The sequence below is a fragment of the Lissotriton vulgaris genome, unplaced genomic scaffold, assembly GCF_964263255.1.
Source record: "Lissotriton vulgaris unplaced genomic scaffold, aLisVul1.2 SCAFFOLD_2348, whole genome shotgun sequence".
Classification (NCBI taxonomy): Eukaryota; Metazoa; Chordata; class Amphibia; order Caudata; family Salamandridae; genus Lissotriton; species Lissotriton vulgaris.
The window spans coordinates 304,219-331,426 of NW_028251054.1; the positions used below are offsets into that span (position 1 = coordinate 304,219).

Genomic DNA, 27,208 nt, shown 5'->3' on the forward strand with positions numbered 1-27,208 from the left:
TCTCAATCTCATCCACAATAAAAATATAACAGAGGCACAAAGGAAGTTTGAAATGTTTATTTAAACTATTCAGCTCTAGAATGCAGTATTCATGCCACAATTAGAAAAAAATGCCTAACAAAAATACAGTTAGCATAATCAGTAAACCATATATTATGAAAAGCCCTATCATATTATAACACAGACAAGCCTAACCCCCTTCCCTTCTACAGAAGTGGAATGATTATACAACAAAAATCTCTTGGATTAGTAGCAGACCCCATACCATAGCATTCACAGTTGGATATTCTACACCTTGGGTTCAGCCGTGATCTCCTCTCGGAAAGTCTCTCTCCGTATGTTACATTAATGTGCATACCTATATAACTAGGTGCTTATGCTCACAAACAACAGCTGCACACATGTGTTGTGTCTAGGTTCTAGTGCCTGACCAGAACGAAATAGCAGGGGACATAGTTGATTGACCTTGTCTGCTGTTTTCAGACTAAATCCCAAGAAAGAACAGAACGTAAAAACAGCTGCAAGTTCTGTGTGAAAATACAATGTGGCACAAAGATAAACGTGATTAGATAGTAACATGCCCAAAACAAATGAGGCCTGGATCGAGCACAGTTAGGCTAACATAGGAAAAATGATAATTGGCCATTAGGAAAAAAATGATTGGCTTTCCTTCACGTTGGGCTTCATATGTAGCACAATCCTACTAAATGTATCAAGAAAGCACAAAGCCAACTAGACTGCATATGTAAAGTTTCAAAATTACTAAAAGAAAAACTAAAAGACACATTTATGGTCACATGATTATGTAAACCAATAAATAAATACACACCAACTAAACTAGTGAAAAATAAAGAAATCACATTAAATCTGATTGCCACTCTGTAGTTATAGTTAGAATTCCCAAAGATCAGAATTCCTTGGATTTCAGCTCCTTATAACTTTCCACCCATTTGACGAATCACCACTAAACTTTCTAGACCTATAGCATTATCTACATTTTGAGATTATGTAAATTTGTGTGGAGTACCGTTAAGCAGGTGCAAAAATAAAAAGGAGTGGTCCCAAAATGTGTTTTCTACCAATGCATGGCCGTAAGCAAATTTAAAAATATAATAATATATAAATACATTCTCTACATATTACCACTTTAACAAAGCAGTTATAGGTAGGGACCTACTACTCACCTATATCTAAGGCCCTAAAACTGAACACAGCCAAAGTGTAGTAAAAGCAGTATGGCTGCCTTTTCATTCTCTAAAAATAACAATTACCCAATTATATAGTGGCTTGCCATTGCCCTGTACCAAGGTATACTGCAAAGTTATCACGCGATACCATGGCCCAAATTAGAACTAAGGACTAGCAGTATTATTGGATTACGGTACCCTTGCATCACTCATGTGTCACATGGGCAATAAAGAACTTAAGTCAGAATTACAAAGGAACGCAAGGTCACTATGCATGGTGGCCCTGTGTTGATTGGTAAATCTGGAGAAAAGCAAGGCAGAGCAATTCAATGTTTTGTGTGACTTTGCTCACCATAATCTACATTGCTCCTAAATATCACATACATCTGTATGACACTCCACTATGTGCTATTCCACTCTGCATTATTACGCTGAACACAATGCCACTATACGCCATTTCACTCTACGCCATTCTGCTGTATGCCATGACACTCTAGTCTATTCCACTGTATTCTAATCCACTCTACAACACGCCACTACATGTTAATACATTGTATGGTACTCTACTGTAAGCCACGCCACTCCAGTGTTTGGCTCTCCATTCTATGTCATCTTATTCTACACTATTTGATTGGACCCCACTCCAATGTACGCCACTCCACTGTATGCTACTCCACTATACACTATTACAATCTATGCCACTCCACTGTAGAACATTCATCTCTACGCCATGCCACTACACTCTCCGCAATTACACTGTACACAATTCCACTCTATAACAGTCCATTCTATACTATTACACAGTATGCAACTCTACTCTACGCCTTTTCAATTTCTGTCACTCCACTGTATGCCACTCTGCTATATGGTACTCCAGTATATGCTAATCCACTCTACACCATACCACTGTATGCTATTTCACTGTGCCACTCCACTGTAGGTTACTCCACTCTACACCACTCTAGTGTATGGCACTCTACCCTAGCCCACTCCATTCTACGCTATTCCACGGGACACATCCACTTAATGCTTTTACACTATACCCAATTCCAGTGTACGCCACTCTGGTCTACACCCCTTCACCACTGCGCTGTGCGCTACTCCACTATACGCTATTACACTTTGCACCACTCCACTGTACGCTACTACACTATACACTAGTACACTCTACGCCACTCCATTGCACGCCATTCCAGTCTCGCTACTCCATCCAACACTATTCCATTTTATGGCACTCCACTGTAAGCTACTGTACGCTACTCCACTCTACGCTATTCCACTTTATGCCGCTCCACTGTACGGTACTCTATGCCACTCCAGTGAATTCTTCTCCACTCTATATAACTCTACTCTACAAACCTCTTCTACACTATGTGCCTCTCTATTATCCACCACTTGACTCTAACCCTGTACACCCCACTGTCCAAATTTGCACACTCTACGACATTTTCAACACTGTATGACACAGCACTACACAGCACTAAATTCTACTGTATGAGACGTAGCTCGTATTTATAACAGTTTCCTCGTCTCTAAGCTATGCCACTTAAGCCTATGCCATCACAAACGATGGTAATCAACTGTACCCTACTCGAATCTAACCTGCACCACTGCACAATACTCAACTCTACACTATTCTACTCTATGCCACTCCACTGTTCTACATTAAACTGTACACTATTCTCCTATACGGTACTCTACTTTATGGTAATCCACTCTACACCCCTCCATTGTATGACACTCTCCTGTACTCTATATAACTCCACTCTGTAAAAGTATGCTACACTTCATGGCACTCTACAACATTCTACTCCACTCTATCTTCATATACTCCACTTTGCAACTCTACACTTCACTTGATGCCTGTACTCCAATGTACAACACTCTATTCCACTATACAACACTTTTCTATATGACAGCACTCCATACTACAGTATGGGACCCTGCTCCACTTTATAACAGGTTACTCCCTATGCTGCCCAAGTACACTCCATGTCACACTACTTTATGACACACCAGTACACTCTACTGTGTTTTACTCCACACTGTTTTACACCACTTCACTCCACTGTACGAGACATTACCTCACTGTATGCTACTAGACAATATTCCACTCGATGCAACTCCTCTGTTTCACACACTGCTGTACTTTATGCATCTCCACTCTACAATACTCTACCATGTATGCCACTCTCCGACACTTCACTCCTGTCTTTATTCCTTCATTCCACTGCACAACACTGTACTGTCATACATTGTTTTTTAATTATTTTAATGTTCTATGGAAAATATTTTGTATGTGTGACCACATGGTTGGTTATTTTTTATAAAATATTTGTATTTTTCTAGCACTTGGCCTTTGATAGTGGTGGTGTTACGTTCTGGTGATATGGTTTTGTGTTTGAATGCTTACAGTTAGGTTAATTGAAGTTGCCCAAAGGGGATTTTCTCTTGGCTAAGGTCCATTTGGTGCCCTACTCCTTTGGTGATAAAGGAGCCCCCCTCATTTTCTTTGAGACAACACTGTACCACTACAACATGTATGCCACTATACAACACTCTACTATTATACTCTAGTCCACTATAAGACACTGTATGCAACTTTGTATGCCACTGCACCTCATTTTACTCCACTCTACTCGGGACACAGTACTCTACTCTACCTCACTACTCCACTGTAAATCACTCAATGTAATTGTACTCTATAATACTGTCTGCCAATCCAGTGTACTACACTCTACAACACTGTACTGGTCACCACTACAAAAATATCAACTAGACTTAACACCACTCTACTCTACTGTACTGTAGTCTACATCACGTTCCAATACTGCACAATGCCTCTCTACATTCTACTGTACAATACAGTACTCCAATTTATGACACTTTATTGGCCTGTATGCTGCACCACTCAACTCTACTGCTTTTCACACCACTATAGTCTATGACATGCCACTACACTCGGACACTTTTCTCCACTCTGCACTATCTGACTCCAGTGTACTCCACTCCACTTTATTCCACTCTACACTTTATCCCACTCTAGGCCACTGTATTATACTCTTCTCTATGCCGCTCTACTGTCTGACACTCTACTCCACTGCATGCAACTTCACTCTACAACACTGTTCTACACTTTATGCCCCTGTATGGCACTCAAATCCACTTGTGCCTATCCAATCAACACCATTGTACTACACTGTATGACACTCAATGACACACCACTCAGCTTCGCTCTACGATTCTCCACTTCACTATATGGCCTCCACTCGATTCCAATCTGCAACAGTCCAGTCTTTGACACCAGAATTTGCAACACTCTCCTCTACTATTCTGTATGATTCTACACAAACCAGCTCTCCACTTGCAACACTGGAGTTTACGATTTGATACACATTTTTATTTAAAATATGAAAAAAACAGAAATTAAATGAAAAAAACAAAGGTTAAAGCTTTGTTATAGTTAGGAAAACTTATTTTCCCTATACAAACTGTAGGAAGGTGGAGTATTATATGGCGATGCCGGTTAGGTTTCACCAAGCGATACTCTCACAATACCCCAAGGATGGTCCTTTGCTTTACAATAATAAATCCTTAGCTCAGTCCTGGTAGCGTGGCAAACAGCAGTCAGGCTTTACTAGAGGAACATGTTTCAAGCATTTTAGAGTACCAACATGGACAATAAGTACTTCGAAAGAAATCAGATACCAATTTATAAAAATAAAGTCGATTTTAATGTATATTTAGACACCAAAATGTAGTAGATCAGATAAGTAAGACCGGAGATATGGATTTTAGAAGCAATAATAATTCACTGCAAAACATTAGCATTGCGGTTAAAGAAAAAACCACTGGTGACAATCAGTCACTTGCAGGTCGAGTTGCGTGGACCCCAAGGAGGGTAAAGGTGATCCAGGTCCCAAGACCAAGCCACGAGAATCTAGAAAACCAGTCTTTGGTCCGGGATGAGCCGCAGTCGTGCAGTTCCAGGAAGGTTGTCATAAGGACAGAGTATCATGCCTTTGCATTGTGCACATCCTGTTGTCACAGACAGAGGTCTCTTCTTTGTCCTTTGTTGCAAGCCAGAGCAGAACTGAGGTTCTGGTGCCAGGAGTAGCCCTTTAATCCTAGATTTAGGGGTGTGGGTTCAAGTACCCAAAGGGCTATTAGCCCCAGTGGCTAATCCACCCCGGAGGTGACCACATCTGGTGGAGGGTATGTCACATCTTCTACTGAGAACCCTCTAGTCTGCCACTTTTAAAAATGGCAGAAACCTTGCTTAGCAGTACAGACCAGGTAGCTGACCCTAGAACTTTTGCTAGCCTTCTGGGGATCTACACCTCCTGAATACCTAATTTTCCCACCTGACTGCGTGCAAATGTGCCCAGGCAGATGGGAGGCTGTATCCTCCTTTTGAAGGTAGCCTGGTTGCATATCACAGGCAGTGAAGGCTTTGAAGCTCACTGCCTTGATGTGCCACTTTACTAGCCATCCTGTTTGGGAGGGAGGTGTGACCTCCATCCCACCCAGCCCATTGTTTTTGACTCCTGGGAGGGTTCACACCTCCTAGTAGGGGATTCGATTCCTGTCTTGGTGGCAGCAGCTGGAGGCAGGCTGCCAGAGCACAGAAAAGGATGGAGCACCCAGGTGGGCATCCTCTACTCAACACTAGAATTGTGTCAGGGGTGATAAGCACATTGTTTGATACCAAACATGAAATATTTTGGCGGTCCCATAATGGAGCTGGTGAATTCTATTTTGCCCGGGTGCCAGCCAATGTTATCCTATGAACCGCTGATCACTTGTAGTAGCCTTTAATGGAAAAGGCCAAATAGGGACATATAATCTTGAACTTCCATGTCCACACCTTTTAATATAATGCACCATGCCTCCTTGGCTCCTTAGGGGTGACTGGCATATATTAAAAAAAATTGCATTGACTCTGCCACACATGCAAAGTCGAGTTATAGCAATACTGCTTTCATGAATTTACCTGTGTCACTCAGGGTGGCGCAAACAGTGCTTCAGGCCATGGTAACCCCTTTAAAACCCATGCCATGGGTATCCCTGGTACCACATATTAGGGATTTATAGGGGGGTTAAAGTCCTTGCCAATTGAGGTTGTCAAATCACATGTGTAAGTTTTAGGGAGAGAGCACTGGCACTGGGACCTAGGCAGCAGGCTACAGTGCACTTCCAGAGTTAAAACCATCAGCATTGGAGCAAAAAATAGAAGGTGACCATATAGAAACCAAGTTTAAATTACACACACTTTAAAAAGTCTAAACTTATAGTTATAACTTTCATTTACAATGTAGCCACCACCTTCAAATTGTTATAAGTAGGGGCCTCGCTAAACTCTATTTTAAGCTTGCTCCAGACAACACCAACTATAACTCGCCACTCTACCATGCACTGTGTTCTCGCAAAAAATGATACTTCACTACACAGTGCAAGACTCTCCATAACACTACACCCGACAACACTGAACTATATATACGACACTCTGTTACACTCTTTGCCACTGTACGACAATCTACTAGATGATACTCAACTCCACTTCATGACACTCCAGCCGACATCACTCCACTGTACAACACTCAGCTATAGTGTTCGACATGCCTCTGCGCTGTACAACATGCAGCTTCACTTTACAATACTCAACTCCACGATAAGACACACCACTCCACTTTTTAACACTTTACTCTGCTTTTAGTTACGGCACTTCACTCTATTCTATTACACTCTACAATACTCCACTCTATGACACTAGACTCAACAACTCCCCTTCATTGTACTGTACTACACTCCACTTTATGACACGCCAATCATTAACACTCCACACTGCGATTTGAAACACATTTTTATTAAAAAACAAAAACCATTAACATGCAATGACAAAAACACAGGTTATGGATAAGTTATAGTTAAAAATACCTTCTGTATTCTTTCAGTACAAACCCAACTTAAAATACACAAACACTAAAAATGGTAAAGTCATAATTATTATTTCAATGTATAATTTAAGTGCCAACTCCAAAAGACTACAAGTCCTTACCTCGCCACACTAAATCAACTATAACTCATGCCTTTTCCATGCATTGTTAATACCCTTGCATATTTCATCACTTATAGCATGTGAAATGATAGCATTAATAACAACATTTATAACTTCTCATATGTCATTATAACAACACAGTGCATGGTAGAGTGGCTAGTTAGTGTTGTCTGGTTAGCGAGCTGAAAAGGGTGTAACGAGGTGCGCTACTTAATATTATTAAAGTTTGTGTAGTTTAAACTTGCTAGAAATTTTCCTAACTATAACTATGCTTTAACTTTTGTTTTTTTCATTGAATATATAAGGCAGTTAATAGTAAGCAAAAGAGTCCTACAGGGGTACTAGGTTACGTTCTCTAAAATGACTTTGTGAATAGGTCCTACATTATAGCATTATTGATGAGTCGACTCACGTCAAGAAGACAAACTCATCAGCCAGTGAATCACAGACCATAGTAATGCAGACAACATTGAGAACTTAAAAGAGGGTGGTGTCAAAACTGCTCCCAGAATCTATTACATAATCTGCAAGTCAGTAGAAAGTGCAAAAAACATCTGCAAGGACAAAGTCTACAATTCAAATCCCAAACAGATTCTGCAAAGAAGCACAATAAGTACCTCTTTGAAATTATTGTCCAAGTCGCAAAAGTCATCACATCTACAACGATATTCCCACTCAGGCAATCCCAAGTCATATTGCCAAAGTCAGCATCAGGGTATGCGCACCTAGGGCATTGTCTCACCTCCCCTCCATATGTCATATTAAGCCGATGTGGTGTCATATAAGTCATATGCGTATAGTTAAGTTGAATATATTTCAGTCGGGTGTTCCTGGAAACGTTCCCAGAGTATCGCAAAACTTTACGCCACCCTGAGTCAGTAAGGACTCTACCCCCATCGATCCCAGCGCGCCCGTAATCTATCTAGAGGGCCAGTGGAGCCCTCCACTAAGGTGGTATTGAGCCATTTCACGAGGTGCCCCTCTGTACCAAGAGTGAATAAAGCATGTAGGACAATGTGTGTATCTAGTTCCTCCTTTGCTGGGCCTCATAGTTGCGCAAACGTGTGTGTCAACGCTTCACAGCACAGGAACTGGCCCTGGGGGAGTTCACTATCTTCCATCAGGCTTGCGAAAGGGATCAGAGTCTTGTCTAAGTAACAATCCCCACTGTCTCCAATCCGGCGTCCGACCATCTGGCCAGTTGGGCCTCCAAGAATACAGATTGAGGTTCACTGTGTGGCAGGCCAACCAAAGGGATCAAGGGGGGAGTACTTTACAGGTAGTTGCCTTCCGCTGCAGCATCGTCGGCACGCTTGGAAGACAGTGCACTGCAAAAGGGAGCAGGAGGGGAAGGACGAAGCTGGAAATAGGAGCTTAGGCCGTCACTAGCCCGCAACTAGGTACCGGATCCATTAGACACTTTCCCTCCTCGTTCACTCCCTCCACCCATTGTGCCAACCATTGTAGTTAGGTGGGCAACATATGAAGTTAGAAATTTGGCACCCCAAGTCCGCCTTCCGACATAGGGTGCTGTAGGATTCGCACGGACACTCTTGGGCGTCCGTCACCCCAAATCAGTTGCAGTAGGAGTGCGTGCAGAGGCCTAAACCAGCTTTTCCGCATCAGACCTGGGAGTATCACAAATACATATAGCAACTTCTGCAGCATAAGCATTTTGGACAGTGTAATCCGGGGCATGATGGGCAATTGCAACGAGCTCCAGAACTGAGCATAAGAGCGAAGGGAATGTAACGTCTTCCCCAGATTCCCATCCTTAAGATCATCCAGGTCATGAAAGATTTGTATACCCAGGTATTTAAATGTATGCTGTGCCCAGAGGGTATCTGGAAGATTCGTAAGGTCACAGTGCCCCCCCCCCCTCAACTGCCTCCGTGAGGTACAACAACAAGTTGTCTGCATATAAGAAACATGATGGCAATGCCCGCCCAAGGTCAATCCCAACCCACGCCCACTGAGTCGGAACTGCTCTGCCAGCGGCTCCACAGCCAGGGCAAACAGGAGCAGGGAAAGAGGGCAGCCCTCCCAGAAGCCACAAGAGATTTTGTAAAGTATGGATATGGTTCATCCCATCTCGACCCTCATAGCATGCAAGGCAAAAAGAAGCTGTACCCACCGCACCCAGTCACCCCCAAGCCCATGCGACGCATCACCTCAAACAGGTACCCCCAACTCACTGTGTCAACCGCTTTCTCCAAATCGACAGATAAAACCGCTGCTTGCTGGAGAGCCAGTGCAGCCGCGTGATAGAGCACGGAGTAGAGCCTGCGGAGGTTAGAAGAGGTACTAAGAGTGGGGATAAACCCATTTTGGTACGGGTGAATCAGGGATTTCACATGCGGAAGCAACCTCCCCACCAACACTTCACTCAGGATCTTAAATTATAAATTCAGCATGGAAAGCAGTCGGTAATCTCGCACTACCGCATTCTTTGGACTTCCCATCTCAAATTTAATTAAGCGTGCTAACAGTCGACCCACCCTCCTTTCCTCACTCTGCACTTTGTCTAAATAATCCTTATAGTTGTAACACCTCAATCTACCCAGCACTTGGTTGTACCACGCCCTCACTTCTTGTAAGGCCGTCTGGGACGCATCATCCATACCTGCAAATTATCCAGTCTGCGATAGTCCCCTCCAAGTCCAGAAGTTCACGATTAACCTCCCTGTGTTTCACACGCTTGAGCCATGCAATGGCCTTGTACCACAACCTTAAATGCCTCACACTCTATCTGTGGAGATGAGGCAGTGTTGGCATTAATAGGAAAGTAGGCTTCAACTAATGCTTCAAGTGAGGACCCGAAAGGGACATCATCAAGTTAAAACTGGTTAAATTTCCAAGTAGGGATCGGGGGCGCCAACCCAGCGGTTGGTGTAGCATAGGTAATGGGCTATGGTCTGACAGGTTATACTCCAGGTACTCTGTATGAGACACTGAACAGTTGAAGGCCTGGGGAACAGAGGAACATGTCAAGCCTTGTATGGACTTAGTGAACCAGTGAGAAGAAGGAGTACTCCTATCCCTTGCATGTTGCAGTCTCCAGGTGTCTTCTAAGCCCCAATGGGACATCCAATTCTGGAAGCCCGAAACAGTACGGTGTCGGCTGGGTCCCTGGCATGGGAGGGTGCGAACGTTCAAAGGTAACATCCGCCACACAGTTAAAGTCGCCCCCCCAGTATGAGAGAACCTATTAGAGATTGGGCCAGAGAGGTGGAGAAAGACTCCAAAAAACCGATGTGGTCCTGGTTGGGAGCATAAACATTGCCTAGGGTCACCTCCCGCCCTGCCAATCGGCCCACAAGCAGGGCATACATTCCCTCTGAATCCAGCCATGTGCGATCAAGAGTAAAGGAGACCCCAGGTTTCACCCACATCAAGACCCCTCTGTCGACAGCTGCGAAGGTGGTCGAGAAAACCTGCCCCGCCACCTCTTCTGTACCCTCCCAGCCTCCTCTATTAAGATGTGTCTCCTGGAGGAAAGCTGTGTGCACACCCCTGCGCCAAAGGTAGGAGTATATGTTATGGCTTTTGGCTATTGTACCAATACCAAGGATGTTCCACGTGAGGAACCTCACAGTGTTACATGGACCTGCCATTTCGACAAGAACCCTCTCCACAGTGACATAAGGGGGACCCCTCAACCGCCCGTGTTCCATTGCATGCACCACCACCCTCCTCTGCGAACAACCAAACAAACAAAAAAAACAGCAACCAAAACACCCCGCCCCCCCCCATTAAACTCCCCAAGCCCAGGACAGCCTGACAACGGTCAGCCATCCAAACAGTGTGTGGAACATGACCCTTAGTGAGGCCTTACTCTAGTAAGGTTCTCAAGGGGATTGGAGAGTAATAGCAGAAGGCAACATAGGGTTAATGCGCAGACCGTCCTGGGCACGCCGGCCCCGCCAGATCATGGTAGTCCAGGACCAGAGACCGCCGTTGGTAGTTCAGCAACTCCCAAGGATTCAAACTAGTCTGAAGTCTAGGCTGCCTCAGATAACTTCCTCAGCTGTCTGTGGTGTCACCACCGGCATCCTCACACTGTCACTGCGGGATGTGTTAGAGTCAACGTCCCCAGTGTCCTTCGTCCAATGAGCTGCCGCCTCAGGGGTGGGGCTCTTGCCCCGCATCCGCGCCGCCACCGCTTGCAGAGCTTCTGCCCTCTCCCTTTCGGTTTGGGTACAGGTCGGTTTCTTGGGAGCTCAAAAATCCCCAAATTCAAAATGCTCACATTGCTTAGGTTATAATGCATATTTCCTCCTCAGTTTCATTGCTTGGGTAATAAAGTTCAATACTGAGCAACATATCAATGGGTACTACAAAAGCTGGAGAAAGAACAATCCGTCCTGGTGGGTATTAAAAAATCTACCACTAAGAATGGGACGAAGGAACCACGGTCCTAGGAACAGAATATAAGGTGCCGAAAGGCATAAAGTGTTTTGTTGATTGGTGGGACCTCCAATCACAAGGGCAACAAGGTAGTGTTGGGAACCAAGTACCTGATACAGGAAAGGCCACCCAAATGTGTGTTCATGCTTTTCTGGACACCATGATTGGACGTTGTGCTGTGTACTTACTGATGCAGCCGCTCTCTTGTTGTAATCAATCTGAGTGTAAGCTGACTGGACCGCGGCGGCACAGGTTATGAAACCAGTGATATAGAGGGTTGCGGCAGCAATGTTGTAGCTGAAAAGCTGGAATCAAAATAAAGTGGCAGATTAATAGTGCTTATTACAGTCACCAAGTAACAAACAACTGAACTGTCTTATCCATTTGGCACTTAACTTGGCCTTTCACGACCTGATAACAATTGTTAACTAAAATCATCAATTCAATTTATCTGTAAGGGTCAATTTTTTGTATAAAAAAATAGGTATCTAAAGACTGTATTTGTAAATGTAAAATACACAGACATTAGTTTAGGTGGCAAATGGATTTGTAAAAAGAGTTGGTAAAGGAGATTGCATTGTATGTTATGGAATCAAATTTAAGGTAAAACACAGAGTAAAATCACATCTTTTTTAGTATGGTCAGATAAAACTAACATCTACAAACTGTCCTGCTAACTGAAAGGATGTAATAACAGATGCAGGCCACTTTCTTCTTTAATGCTTGCAAAGATGATACGGAAGTAAAATGACCGGAGGCAGATCTTAGGAAAGAAGAAAGTAATGTTGACTTTGACACCATGCTGACCTAGCCATGAGGTACGACCTGGGGTGGGAGTGGCTGATGCTGAGACGGCCAGGGACAGCCCTGAGGCAGAGAATACCATGCCCTGTAACCTCTCAACAGGAAAACAGGAACCTGTCAGAACACATTTGACGATCATCTTTTGCTGTGTCATACGCCCAGTAACAAGTGGGGTTCAGGGTAATGGAAAATAAGTTTTTACTTCTTTCCGCTTTACTGTAATCGTTATGTTAAAAGGGGGTGGTGGCAGGTGTAAAGTGCAGGGGGGAGGGGGGAGGCAGTTCAAAGCCCATTGTGTTGGGAGGGAGTTCATCCGACTTGACACAATTAAAGAGGGGAGGGTACTTGCACAGACATCTGTGAGATGAGCTGCGGCCCGTGAAGGGGTTAGCGACACAGGAAAGAACAGGGAGTGTGAAAGACCGAATACTCCTCCACGAGGCCTACTTGATGGGGACCGAAGGGGAAGGGGATGATAGTTTACAAGCTGTAATGCCATGCGAGATGTAGTAAGGGCTCAAGAGGAGTAGCTGTGCTGGTGAGAAAAACAATTCCACTAAGTTAACAAGGAATAATCACTCCCAACCTATGCACAGTAGTAACAGGCACCAGGGGAAGAGAGTCATTCGTAATAGTGTTTAAGCCCCCCAGACTACAAGGGAGTGTACTTGACAGGGTGTGCCCATTGATTCTTGAGACCCTGGACACATATCATTGCATATCAATTTCAATGATGTCCTGAATGCAGAAGAGGACAAATCGACGGGCGGTAAAGAACCGGGGAAGGAAAGTACAGCGCTAGCCAGATTTGCCTGAAATTTTGCCCAGTTAGACATATAGCACTTGAAACATGGCCAAGAGACACAATACTCTTATCTCTTATGACATCACTCGTTTTATAGACTGGACCACCTGTTGATCTGGGAAGGGGGGGTTGACTTACCAAGATACTGGGGACTCAGTTCATGGTTAGTGGAATCTCATATAATTTACAGCTGAAGTGAGGAATGGATGAAAATAGAAAGCCTGTTAATATGGGTGAATAAATTGAGGGGGGTTACTATTCTGTACTATGAAGAAAACGTGGAAGCAGTGCAGCAAGTGGTGACCCTATGGGTCGTATATAAAACAGTACTCAAAGGTCCCGCCCAGATAGAAAATGAAGGAAATGAGCGGAAACGATGCAGAAGCTCGAGGGGGAGGTGATGAGGAGAGAGATACAGCTTGAAATACACAAAAGGTGATGGGAAGAATGCTTGCAATGTATCGAACCACTGATGATCACTTAGGGAGCATTCCAAACCATCAATCTTTTGCTCCCCATGCCACCTTAGATTTGAACCAGTCATGTGCAAATTAGGCTTGGCCATACTCTAAGGGGAATAGTCCAGACTGAACTGCCAAGCCAGGTCTTCTCTGAACCTGAAACACAAGCAACTTAAGACCAGTTTCACCCAGACTGGGGCTTGTCAGTCGGTTGTACTTTTGCTCCAGTGGCACAGTGAGTAAGGGACCCATGTTTGGTCATAACCTTTGCAATGACGGTCATTACAAGAAACACACAAAAACTGATAGGGCAATGCTTGCAATTCATCAATTCATCTAACCAGTGGCAATCACTCGGGATAGCATTCCAACCCATCATTCTTTTGCCCACCATGCCACCTCAGATTAGACCCAGCCATATGCAAATCAGTCTGGACCCTGATCTAATCGGAACAGTCCAGACAAAACTGCCAAGCTAGGTCCCCTCTGAACCAGGACACAAACAACCAAAGACCGGTTTTGCCCTGATTTGGGCTCATCAGTCAGATGTAGCTTGGCTCCAGTGGCACTGTTCCATTGGAAAGTGGCACTTACCCACAACCACACTTCTCTGGATGCACCCCCTTCTTACCCACAGTAACATCACAATCGGATAGGGAAGACAAAAAACTGAAGCGTTTCATCTAACGGCCATCAAAGCAAAACCCAATGGAATCTGTAAGTAATAGCTAGAGGCTTGTGATATTGTAGGTGGTTCAGACCTCAGCAATTACCAACTCTATGAAAATGTCCTTTTCATTCAGTGTGTAGCTTCTGTTATATTGGAGCTAGACGGACGTAGTGTCAGCTCACCAGACTGAGAATCTGCGATATCAGATACTAATAAAGGAGGGACTATAAGTTATCTTTCACAGTTATACACCATACTGGACTGATCACACAGAGGTGGGTTATTTACAAAAGGGCATCATTTGGTCTGTCTGGGGAACACAAAGAAATGACAGCCTATCATGTGTGCCTCAGCTCTTGTACATGGAATGTTTTGTATATGAGACTGGCCGGGTGGCAGCATTTGTTCTGATCTGTAGCTTGAAAATATCAGATTTGAAGGCTGAATTAAATTATCACTTTTAAGTTTTAAATGATGTGAGATAAAATATTGTATATCTTGTCCCAGTCATAGTACATTCATGATGTTTACCAAGTAAGAAAAAAAATAACTCAATCTAAGTGATGGCACAGAGCCACAAAACTAAATCTGATTCTGCTCTGGTATGGAAGAGTTTGGAACGTCATAGCCTGGTCTAACAAAGGTACTGCGATGTCATACAGATGGCAGGCTATACACAATGCAAATATCAATTTTTTATTTTATTTTAAAAAAAATCTTTTTATTGGTATTTACAATTTACATTTAACAACGTACATATAAACTTGATGTTCTTGGAAGGTCTGCCCGTTGGGTCGATCTGATGAGTTTGACTGTTCGGTTTTATTTTGCCCCAACGAACTCGAAAACACGTAACACGTAATATGTAACAGATACTGTCCCCATTGTCTGGTGTCTAGTTGAAACCTAAAAACATACAACCCTGGAGTTGCTTGTTGACAGAAAAACACATCCTTACTCGTGGTTCAGCTATATTTGTCTATGGTGGTTTGAAGGAGTCTAAAAATGTGTCTGACTTAACCCACATCTATCTGTGGGGGTGTCTTCCAGGAGTGTTCCTGAGCGTTGTTTAGTCTGCTCCTCTGAGGAAGATCACCCAGTTTAGGCATCCTTTGAATTTGGCCTTGCTGGTGTTCTTCTAGTTAATCAGTACTATCTTTGCCGCTTACGTGAGGAGAAAGTCAAGAAGAATCCTATCCTCTTGAGTGGAGACGTCTGGTGTCATATGTGCTGTGATGATTGTGGCGAATGTTTGCCTAAGGCTGCAGCCCAATGTTCTGTTTGTGAAGTCTAGGACCTGTGTCCAGAACTGTTTGACTTTTGTACAGCTAAAGATGAGGTGTTCTAGGTCTCCCTTCTCAATTCCGCAGTTCCAGCAGGTGTCGCTGTCACTTAGGCCTATAGAAGCTAGTCGCGCTGGTGTCCAGTGAGCTTGGTGGAGTAGCCCAAATTTTGTCTTTGCTAGTACCAGTGATATCATATACTTCGACAGGGACGCCTACAGTGTCCCTAGTTCCTGTTCTGTCAGTTTGGTTTTAGTTTGGGCTTCCCAGTAGGCCGACTTTTTGGTGTTGAGTTTGGATTTGGCGGGTCGGAGTAGTTTGTATAGGTGTTAGACTTGGTGCCCTGTCTTGTTTATGTCTACCATAAGTTGGAAGATGGATGGAGTTTGTCTGTGTAGCTTTGATTTAGTTAAGGCTGTTTTGATAGCTAGGAAATTATAGAGTTCTATATCTGGGAATTTGTGTTTATTTTTTAGGTTGTTAGAGGTATATGGCTTTCCTTCCGTTTCTAGTTGTGCTGGGAACTGAATTCCCGGCTCCTTCCATGTATTCATGTCTAGTGTTTTCCTTCTGTATTTGATCTTGGGGTTACACCAGAGTGACTCCCAGTGTGAGTTTTTGATGCTGAATTCCAGATTGCGGTCTACCTTCAATAGGGCTAGGATCGGGTTATTGTTGAGAGCTTGTTTGTTAGATGTTAGCAGTGTGAGTGGCTCTGTATTGTTCAACAATGCTTTTTCTATGGCTAGCCATGTTGGGGTGTATTTTTGTGCAGGGAGTATCCAATGAATCCCTTGCCTGGTGATGAATGCAAGTTGGAACGTTTTCAGGTCCACTAAATTGAGACCCCCCATTTTTTTCCCCAACCTCAGGTTCCGAAGGCCTAATCTGGCTTTTTTATCTCTCCATATAAATGTTGATCATTAGGTCTATTTTTTTGTGTAAGTCTTCTGTTACGGTCAGGGGGAGCATGTCCGCCAGGTAGTTGATTATAGGGGTTACCATCCTTTTGATGGTGTCTATTCTACCCCACCAGGTGATGAACTTTGGTGACCATGTATCTAGTAGTTCTTTAATCTTCCTTAGCGTGAGCATCTCGTTCAGATCTAGGGTGTCTCTTAGGTTTCTTTTAAATTGAATCCACAGATAATGGACTGCTTTTGGCTGCCATGCCAGGCCTGAGCTGCCTATAACTTCCTTTGTTGTGTGTATGTTGAGTGGCATACACTCAGATTTGTCTTTGTTGAGGTTGTAGCCCGAATGTTTGGCGTATGTTTCTATTGTCGTCGGCGTAGGCAGCGATCTTGGCTGTTGTGTTGTTAATTGTTATCCCTGCGATGTCCCTATTTGCAAGTGTGTCGGTGATCAGATGTTCTAGGGCTAGTAGGAATAGTAGAGGGGATAGCGGGCAACCTTGTCTCGTACCTCTTTCTAATTCGAACCGGGCCGATGAGCCCCTGTTTATGGCTATTTGCACTTTATTTTTTTGTATAGTGCCATGACTTTCTTAGTATACTCGTCCCCTAAGTTGTACTCTTGCATGCAGCTCTCCAGGAAGTGCCAGGAAACTCGGTCAAAAGCCTTTACGGCGTCTAGTGTGATAGCGACGGCCGGGCCTAGTGCGTTTGAGGCGTATTCTATGACTTGGCAAAGGAGTCTCGTGTTGTTGTGCGACATACGTGCCTTCATGTAGCCTACTTGTGTGTTTCCAAGTAGCTGGGGTAGTATTTTGTTAAGTCTTGTGGCCAGAACTTTTGCTTATATCTTGCAGTCTAGGTTAATTAGTGATATGGGGCGGTAGTTTTTGGGCCATTGCTGGTCTTTACCCTCTTTTGGTATCACATTTATGTTGGCTTGTGCCATTGTTTCTGTTATTGACCCTTCTTTAGCGCAGTAGTTGAACATTTTGGTCAGAACTGGCAGGAGAAGTTCCTTTAACTTTTTGTAAAAGGGTGCTGTGTATCCATCTGGGCCCGGTGCTTTGATGTCTTTTAATGAGTTTATGGCTATTTCTATCTCTGTCTCTTTGAAATCTTGGCCTAGTGTTTTCGCCTCCTCTTTCAGAATCTTTGGTAGGTTCAGTCTTTTTAGGTAGTCTGTGGTGCCAGCCATGTCGATGTTGTCGTCTTTTGTGTATAGCTCCTTGTAGAACTCTCTGAAGGTATGTAGGATTTCCTTGTGGCCTGTGTGTGTTTTGTTTAGTTGGTCGGTGATGGTGGATATGCAATGCTGTCTCAGCTTGCGTTTGAGGTATGTAGCTAGAGTCTTCCCGGCCTTATTTGCCTCACAGAGGTTAATATGTTTGTACTTTTGTATCCATAGTCCCTCCCTCTCACTGAGGATTCTGTTAAATTGGTATTTCTTTCCTGTAAGTTCTAGAAGGAGTTCTGTGTTTGAGATGTTGTCTATGTGCTTGGTTTCTAGTCTTTTTATGTCCTTTTCTAATGCGTCTAGTTGTGCTTTTGCTTCTCTGTCCCTTCTGGCTTTGATTTCTATCAGGCTCCCTCTGATGGTTGTTTTTAGGGCATCCCACAGGCATTTGGGATCTGTATCTGGCGTGTCGTTCTCGGTTATATAGTTCCTGATTGCTCTCTCTATTGTGTCTTTGTCTTCCGTGTTTGCTGTTATGTTGTTGAACCGCCATCTACGGGTAATGTTTTCATTGTGCCTGTCCATTAGGTGTAGACTAATGCACGAGTGATCAGAGACCGTACTAGCTGCGATGTCTGTGTGTTCTATTAGGTGTGTGTGCGACTGAGTTGAGAATGTAGTCGATCCTGCTGGGAGTATAAATGTTGGTGACTGATATTGTTTCTTCTCCCCTCTTGAGCTGAGTGTACAGCAGTCTACCTTTGTCATCCTGTTCTACTCTTTCTATTGTTATTTTGGACTTTGTATTCACCAAGGTGATCACTCCTCCCTTTTTTCCCACCACGGGGGAACAGGCTAGCTGGCCTATCCATCTCGCTTTAATCTTATTTGCGTCTTCTGATGACAGGATACCTCATTTTGTTTTGGCCAGGTAGTCTAATATTTTCTTCCTCTTTATTGGGTGATTCAGGCCTTTAACCTTCAGGGATATAACCTTGTGTCTTTGTTACTCATCGTGGTCGGGTGCTTGGATGGCAATGCGAGGAGCAGACCAAGTCCGGAGCTCCTCTATACCCCGGGACTTAACCAGTACTACCAGCGCGTCAACACGGGCCATTCCGAGACCTAAAGAGAGAAAACTGAATCGGAACAATTCCTGCACGGAATGATAAGAACATCACACGGATAGCACTAACTAGCGACCCAAACGAAGCAAAATCAGAAGCAGCCGGTCGACAATAGCAGACTAGACAAGATGGCGGCAGGGGTCTAAGGAAAACTCTGCCCAGCAAGCACCGAGAACCTCGCACAGCGGGCAAACCAGGCGATAACGAGGTTAGTGCCGCCGATCACCCTAAGAAGTAGAGCGACCCCCCCCTAAACGAAGCTCACGAAGAGGAGCAGGGACCACCTTGGGCACAGCGCGCGGCGGAATGAAACCAAAACTAAAGGTGGCGGAGACGGCCATCTTCACAGGGGCTCACCAACACAACAGAGGTGTACCGGCGGTCCAAGTAGGGGGTCAGAAAAACAACATGAAAAACAACACAAAACACAAGGCACACCAGCGCGGGACCAGTGCTGCCCAATCCAGCGAAAAGGCAGCGGTTGCACTGGCCAGCAAGCTGGGAGAGAGTGCTTAGAGGGGAAAACGAGTGACAGAGGCGACCATCTTAACCGAGCTCAAGTCAAAAGAAACAGACGAGTGTGGCGAGCAAACAAAAACGACCAAGGAGGGGGTCAGAAAAAGAATACAAAACAAAAAGCGAGAGTGACCCCCCTCCCTCCCCTCCCTCAACAGAGCCCGTGAAGACAGCAAGGACCATCTTGGGCATAGTGCGCGGCGGAACGAAACCGAAACTAAATTGCGCAGAGGCGGCCATCTTCACAGAGAGCGCTTAGAGGGGAAAACGAAAGCGAGTGACTGGAGCGGCCATCTTAAAAAGAGTTCAAAGCAAAGAAATAGACAACAAGAGCAGCGAGCAAAACAATAACGGGAGAGTTGTGACCTATCACATCAGCGCAACCCCACGAAGGGGAAGAGCAATAGGTTTCGGTGAGCCAGGAAAAGCGCACCACGGGAGCCACAAACTACGAACTCAGCCATGAGTTCCGCGAGAGCGTAACGAAAGCAAAAAAACTACGCCCCGTGAAGACGACGATCTTAGGCACCTTGAACAGCAAACACCACAGCAACAGTTGTAGCAGACCAAGAAAGTGGAGACCATAAAGTTGCCGCATCAAACGGGAAACATCAAAAGCCGGCAGCACAAGAAATTTATATCGCGAACTTCAAGGATGCTACACGCATCACAAAAGTGGAACTATTGCCAATGAAATTGGCCATCTCAAACACCAAACTCCTTGACAACGTGAAGGAGTGCGAGAAGGGGGTAGCGGGCCAACGACTGTGAACGAACCAAACGGCAGTACACCTGCAATAAACGGCTAAGAGTCACCACAAAGAAGCGCGACGGGGGAAAAAAGAACTCAAGATAAGGAGCAAAAACGACTGGAGGAACAAAAGAAGCAACAAGCAACAACACAGAAAAAAGCTCTAGGACAAAAACGCAACCTCCACCAAGCGGGGTGGGAACAAACAGCCAACATAAGAAAAGCAGTCTACCACCGCCGCTAAGCAACGACAGGAGATTCGAGATCCTACAAGTCAAAATAGGCCTCCGAGCAATGGCAGGCAGCGAGGACAAGGCGTCGCAGCTACAAAAAAAGACTAAAGGCGAGAGCATGCCAGAGTCCCCCCTCAAACAAAAATCAGACATCGGCAGCCCGCTAGACAATATATCCCAAAAACTCGCCGAAGTCATTGAGCTGGCAAAATCGACGTAAAAAAACTCTGATGCCATACAACTAGAAGTCGCGGCATGCAGAGCAGACATCCATACAGCCAACACCAAGCTATCGACAGTAGAGGAAAGAGTGAGCAACATCGAAGACAAATCACTGCTAGCGAGCAAGGCAATGGGAAATATGGCTAAAGCAACTGCAGACATACAGAGGGCAAACAGCTGACTTTGAGGATCGACATAGAAAAGGGAATGTAAGAATACTCGGTATTCCGGAGGGAGAAGAAGAAAAGGCGGGGTCATGCGTAGCCATGCTGCAGGACCTCATCCCTAAAATAACAAATCTAAAATTCGAAAACCCCTTTGAACTGGACAAAGCATACAGAGTGCCGGCGCACAAACAAAGCAATAGACAAACACCAAGACCAATAATCTGCAAACCCTTGCGCTAACATTAAACAGAAGACATCTTCGGAGTTGCTAGAAAGAACCCAAACTTGCAATGGGGCGGAAACAGGATCATACTCACGCAGGACTACTCAAAATCCACAGATGACATCAGAAAAGGCTTCCTGATGCAAAGAGAAAGGTTAAGGAAAAAAACACTGTCTACTCTTTCGTTGGCCCATAGAGGTTCAGAGTAAGCAACAATGGATCAACGAGAATCTTCGATGATCCTACAGAACTAGCGCGATACCGGACAACAACTGAACCGCAAGAAATGGAAATGTCTACAACATCATCAAAAAGAAGAGCCACGCAAGACAATGAAACTGAGTAGATTCGTAAAGAGAACGCACAGGAGGGGACAAAAAACCCAGGAGGGGGGACTGAGTACACACCTACCTCAATAAAGTACCCTAAGACATATCTACCTCAGTAAGGTAGCCTAAAAGGGAAGGAAGACCCCGATGCAAAGAAGACAAGCACAACATAGAAACGCAACTGCCTCATATAAGGATACCACGCAACGCAATCTACCTCACAGGATCTCTACAGAACGAAGAACAAACATACGAACTACAGAGACCCGGAGAGAGGACTCATCCGTAAGAACCAGCTGCGAGCGACACAAGAACAAAGATATCCAGGCTCGACCTAAAAATATAACCTCTCAGATATGGGAAGTGCCTTGACCATCAAACTTTGTCAGGTCTTCAGAAACCCATCCAGTAGGACCTCTGAAAAATGCACACTTAAGTTGCAGATCCCTGAAAGGACACCATTTTCTGGCAGTAAATGTCATAAGTATGGGAGTTCCACAAATCCTGAACAAAAGGAAATGTATTACATACGGCCCCACATATATCTAAAGGCTGCCTGACACAGTACGTCTCTGGACACAGTAGGTGTCTTCTTCCTGTTGAAGCTTTTTCTTCAGCTCAATGGTTCACAGAGCTCTAAGGAATATGTTGCCAGGCTCCCTCAGCCCTGCTCGGGTATAGGGGAGTTCTGTACTGCAGAGAAATTTCCTTCATTCAAAGGGCCAAGCACAAATGTAAATACTTTTGGCATGAATTACAAAAAACAAAGTCAAGTTGAGAAATGTCCTCTACCGCTTGAATTTAATTTTGTAGTATAGCAATTCCCAGACATTCCCTCTAATACATCTGAAAAGCTGAGCCAGTTGCAGTGTTCCAATCATACTACGGGGAAAGTTGTAACTGTTTCCAAGGCTGGAATCCCTACAATGCAGAAGTGTATGCACAGTACAAGTCTACTCTGGCGAAAGCCAATGCATATATGCATTGGATCGTTTTCTCAGCATAGAAACCCCTTCCCCTACACTGCCACGAGGTTTGGGAATGTTCTTTTTCCCTTTTAACCCTGACAAGACAGTTAGTTCAACCCTTTGCAGGCACTAGTTGTAACCAATTCCAGGCCGGGAAAGGGTAATAAAGACACTTGCCAATGCTCAAAGAGTCAGAAGTTTGTAAGTGCTCAAAAACTCATAGGGATAAACACAAGTTGGAACCCCTAATTAACTCTCCTTTGCGTGGCAGGTATCACTGAACAATTGTTTATAGTCATGGCATACAAATACTCAGGGCTACATGATTTTACACCTGCTCGATAGCCTCCTGTAAATTCCTACTAGATGTAAACCTAGCTTTTTCTGGTGATAAGAATATCTTTACGCTTAAAATAGCTTGTGAATTGAGCAATTTAACCTGGACAAACTCCCTTATTCAGTCAATACCATACATTGTCGGAAAGTGTGCACAGAAGTGCTTAATTTGAGGCAGTGGTTTCTGGTGCTTGGCACCGGCACTTATGACAGTCTGCCACATGATGGCACTATCTGTCTAATTTAGAGATGAGCACAACAATAGTTGTTCATTATTTCAATACAAATTTAAAATAACTACCAGCCGCCCACGCCATTCTTATAGCTTTGGGGGTCTGGAATAGTCTGAATTGTTACACTTGTAGGAGTGTGATAGTTGGATGTTGCATTGGTACTGCCATTAATCCCTTTAAAAGGGGCAATGGGTGGTGGACCCTGTAGTGACCTCCTGACGAGGGCCCTGGCACTTATGTTTTCTAAAGATTAGACACTGGTGCATTGGTCCCAGGTTGAACTTTCATAAAAAACGTGGGCAATTTTTCACCACATTTGCTGTTTATCCAACACAATAATTTTTCTTTTTATACTTATATACATTTTTAACTCCTTCTTAGTTTCCCCATTTTTACTTATTTTCTTTTCATTTGAACAAATCTTACTTATTTATCTTATAGATTTTAAAGTTATCTGCATTGCAGTCAGACAGATTCACTGTATTTATTTTACAGCACAGTTTACTTCAGGCAGGGATGAGACAACCAACCCATTTTCTTTTGTTTTGTATCAAATTTGATTCTGCACGGTGGCAGTGGATTCTCCCCTTTTCAAAACTTATAAAGCTAGATGTGTTAAGTCGGCACTGACACTGTGTATTAGGTCGGATGATATGTACGTGGTTACTTCTATAGCGTCATTCCTTTGGGTGTCTAACCTTTGTTCCCTAGTCTCCATGATTATTATTTTCTTTATAAGGTTTTTAGAACGTTCTACTCCAGTCTTCCAGGCCAGTAATTTTCTGCAGCCTTCCCCATACACATAATGCACCAGTTTGCTAGCCTCCCACTTTTGCCATGCATCTCCTTCTAAATAATCTACCAATTCACCTCTTGCGTCTTTAAATTTATTATTTTGGATTATCTGTTGCCCTGCTTTATCACAGATGTCTAAGTCCCTTTGTATCCCCCAATCTTCAATTCCAAGTCTCTTCCTCTGGGCTTATTTTCCTTTCTTTTGTAGGCCGCACAGTTAGTTAAAAAAACTCCACTGTATCGTGCCTTAATTGACTAATGACTGATGGGTCCCCTGATAATGTCCTGTCCAAAGTCCATATGGGTGGGGCCAATCCTTTGTCTAGCGCAAGTTCTAACTTCACAGCTGAGTGGTCGAATAATTGTTCAAGCTGATGTACTACTTCTTTAATCTTTTGCCTCAGGTCTAACAACAACAAAAATCAATCCGGGAGGCATGGCCATATTGTTTATTATAATATGTGAAGCCCTTTTCCAGGTTAGTCCACTGCCTCCAAACATTCACTAACCCTAGGTCTTTCCACATGTGATGCACACAGTCCCTGATCTTGGGTGAGTTACCACTGATTTGATAGTAGATTTATCTGGAGTGGGCTCTAATAATACATTAAAATCGGCTCCCATTACTATGTATTTTCCGACCTCCATTATTTGGCTGTACAGTTCTCTGAGAGGCACAGGGTCATTTAGTATTTAGACCATAGTATCCTGTAAATCTATAACCTACGTTATGTATCTTTACATTTACCACCAACCATCTCCCCCCAGGGTCCGCAATATAGGTATTGTATTGTAATTGCATTTATAGAGCGCTTACTACCCCTGATGAGGCATTGAAGAGCTTTTTCAGCGAGTAGGATGCTCTTCCGGAACCCACAAAGAATTAGTGGTGAATTAGTAATAGTGAAAACTTGAAAGTTATTTGAGTGGTGGATAGGTTAGTCAGTTATTTGGATTGAGAAGTATAGTGGAGGGATAGAAGAGGAAAAAAGGTTTGCATTAATAGAGCGCGTGCTACCCTTGATAGGGTGTTGAAGCGCTTTTTCGGCAAGTAGCACACTACTTCGTAACTCAGAAAGGATTAGTGGTGAATTAGTATAGTGAAAATATGAAAGTAATTTGAATGGTGGATACGTTAGTCAGAATATTTGCATTGAGAAAGATAGTGGAGGGATATAGAAGGGAAAAATGGTTTGCATTTATATAGCGCTTGCTACTACCCCTGATTGGGCGTTGAAATGTTTTTTTCGGTGAGCAGCATGCTACTCGGTAACTCCTACAGTGCTAGTGGTGAATTAGTATAGTGTAATATGAAATTAGTTTGAGTGGTGGACATGTTAGCCTTCGGTAGAGTACAGTAGCCTGCCTCGAGTTTTTCAACAGGATGGCTACCACTTTTATGCTGCACCGCTGGTTTGTGCATGCAAACCGACTAACACATTTTTGCCCCTTTAGGATTTTAACCCATTCTGGATTGAGTGTGTTTCCTGCAATATTATGACGTCGCTGTCTAATTGATTTAAGTATTCTAGGAGTCTCTTCCTCCTGCTGTTTAAGTTCCATGTTAGGACCCTTAAATTGAATGTTGGGCTCAAGTTAGTCATTTTATCTTTAGGACCCCTTTCTGGACAACTTTTCTGATCTCTCTAGGACCTCGTCTCAAATGAGGATTTCTTTTTTCTATTTTCTTCTATATGCTTCCCACCCAGTGATTATCCTGTCTATCATTCAGTCTTCTTTCGTGCCCCCACCATGTCCTCACCACCTCCCCGCCCTCCCTGGGGAACCCTCCAAAGAACCATGTTGGGTAACTCAAGGTACCCCTGAGCCTCGTCTCTCCAATGTCTACTGATGTTTTGTTTTTATCTGTAGTATCAAACTCGGCCTCAGTCGAATCCTTTATGTTGTGCATTTTAATATTCCTCATTATCCTGAGAGTTGCAGGGGGCTTTAATTGAGAAGTAGCGGCAAGAGATCGAAGTTCCTGTATATATTTCCCCAGCTCCTACTGCCTGTCTTGAGCTGCCATGGAAATGTCTGATCTCGCCTTTGTTGAAAGTGTTGACCTTCAGGGCTTCTGATAGAATCTGCTCCTTTAGAGTCTAGGATTTGAAATTAACCAATATCTTCCTACTTTTTTCCTTATTTGGATCCTGATGTATCCTCTTTATATTAGTTTCCAAATCCTCTGAATCTACTGAAGGAACACACTCCTTAATCAAGTTAATCACAAACACTTTCAGGTTCTCCCCTTCAGCTCCTTCCGCAATATATAGCACTCTTATGTTATTCCTCCTAGCATTATTCTCCAGGGACTCTATCTTATCTCGTAGTTATCTTTCACCCGTTTTCAGTGTTTGAATTTCTTTATGATTGGCGCAGACTTCCTTGTTTAGTACCTCTATAGCGGCTTACATGGAATATAGCTTGTCTGTCAGGTCAGTATTTTTAAGTTCTAAACTGTCACAGACAACTTGTATTTTAGTTGATTCTTTTCTGGGATTGCGAATTTATGTTTAATTTCTGCCGTCAGTGCCACTATCAGAGATTCTTCTATACCAGGTTGCCCTGTAGAATCCTACGTTATGTCTCGCGACACTTTAGGTGGCAATTGTGGATCCCATTCCTTATCTTTGCCTGGGGGACCCTGAGAGAGTCCTTGATATCTATTTGTGAGTACTAGCTCTGCTCCCTCAAGCAGGGTCTGTTATCTTGTTTGCATATCACCACTTTCAGCTGACAAAGTCAATGGGCTGGATTGATGGTGATTAGGGAGTTTCCCCTCTTTCCCTTTGGCTGTACATTAAAAAAAGGATCGCAAGGATGGTGTGATTTTAAATGTACCCCTTGGGTTTTCCATAATATGCACTAAATACCAGACTGTGATAGTGGAACCTAGGGCGTACTACACACACACACACCCTTGTGAACGGTGAGTGATAACTGCAATGGAGGGGGGAGGACTCTTACTTTCATTTGTTGTGTTTTACCACTACCGCCGCCTTCGGTTGAAGGTAAATATAAGCTTACAATGTTATTTCTTAGAGCATATCTATTTTTATTACCTTTAGTTTCAACTGAATTAACTTTCACAGGTCCTTCTTTGTTTAGTCATGCTGGTTTTCCATTTATGGCTTGCCTCGCATCAGTAGGGAAATTGACCAATTCCTGGGGCTTTCCATTACTGCCCAACACTGCTCCTCGTGCTGGGCTCATAGATCGCTGCTTTGCCTTACATTGCTCCTTTGCGCCCAACTCCTGGAGCACCACTGATACTGCTGCTGGCACATCATGCAGCCGCCAGCCTGTGCTGGTGCAGCCTGGAGATCCCCGAAAGCTGATCAGAACTTAAATTCATCGGTCTCTAAGGAGCCCCCGAGCCGCTTGTTTCCAGGACCCTGTTCAGTGAGGACTCCTACACATTCTGTTTAGAGTCTTGCCCACCTGACTTTGCAACTTTTTGAGCCTGCTGAGTTTCTCAGGTAGGGCTTTGTAGACAAGGTTACAGTAGTCGCAGGCCCAATTTTACTGTACTTGGTCCA

General features: G+C 43.9%; 1 protein-coding gene across 1 annotated transcript in view; it reads right to left on the reverse strand.

Moving 5' to 3' along the window:
* The window catches only part of PLLP (plasmolipin), a 44,717-nt gene that overhangs the window by 1,729 nt on the left and 15,780 nt on the right, over nt 1-27,208 (reverse strand). The window contains exon 4 of the mRNA XM_086950711.1: nt 11,841-11,957. Coding sequence (XP_086806837.1) covers nt 11,841-11,957 — 117 coding nt within the window. The remainder of the gene's footprint in view (nt 1-11,840; nt 11,958-27,208) is intronic.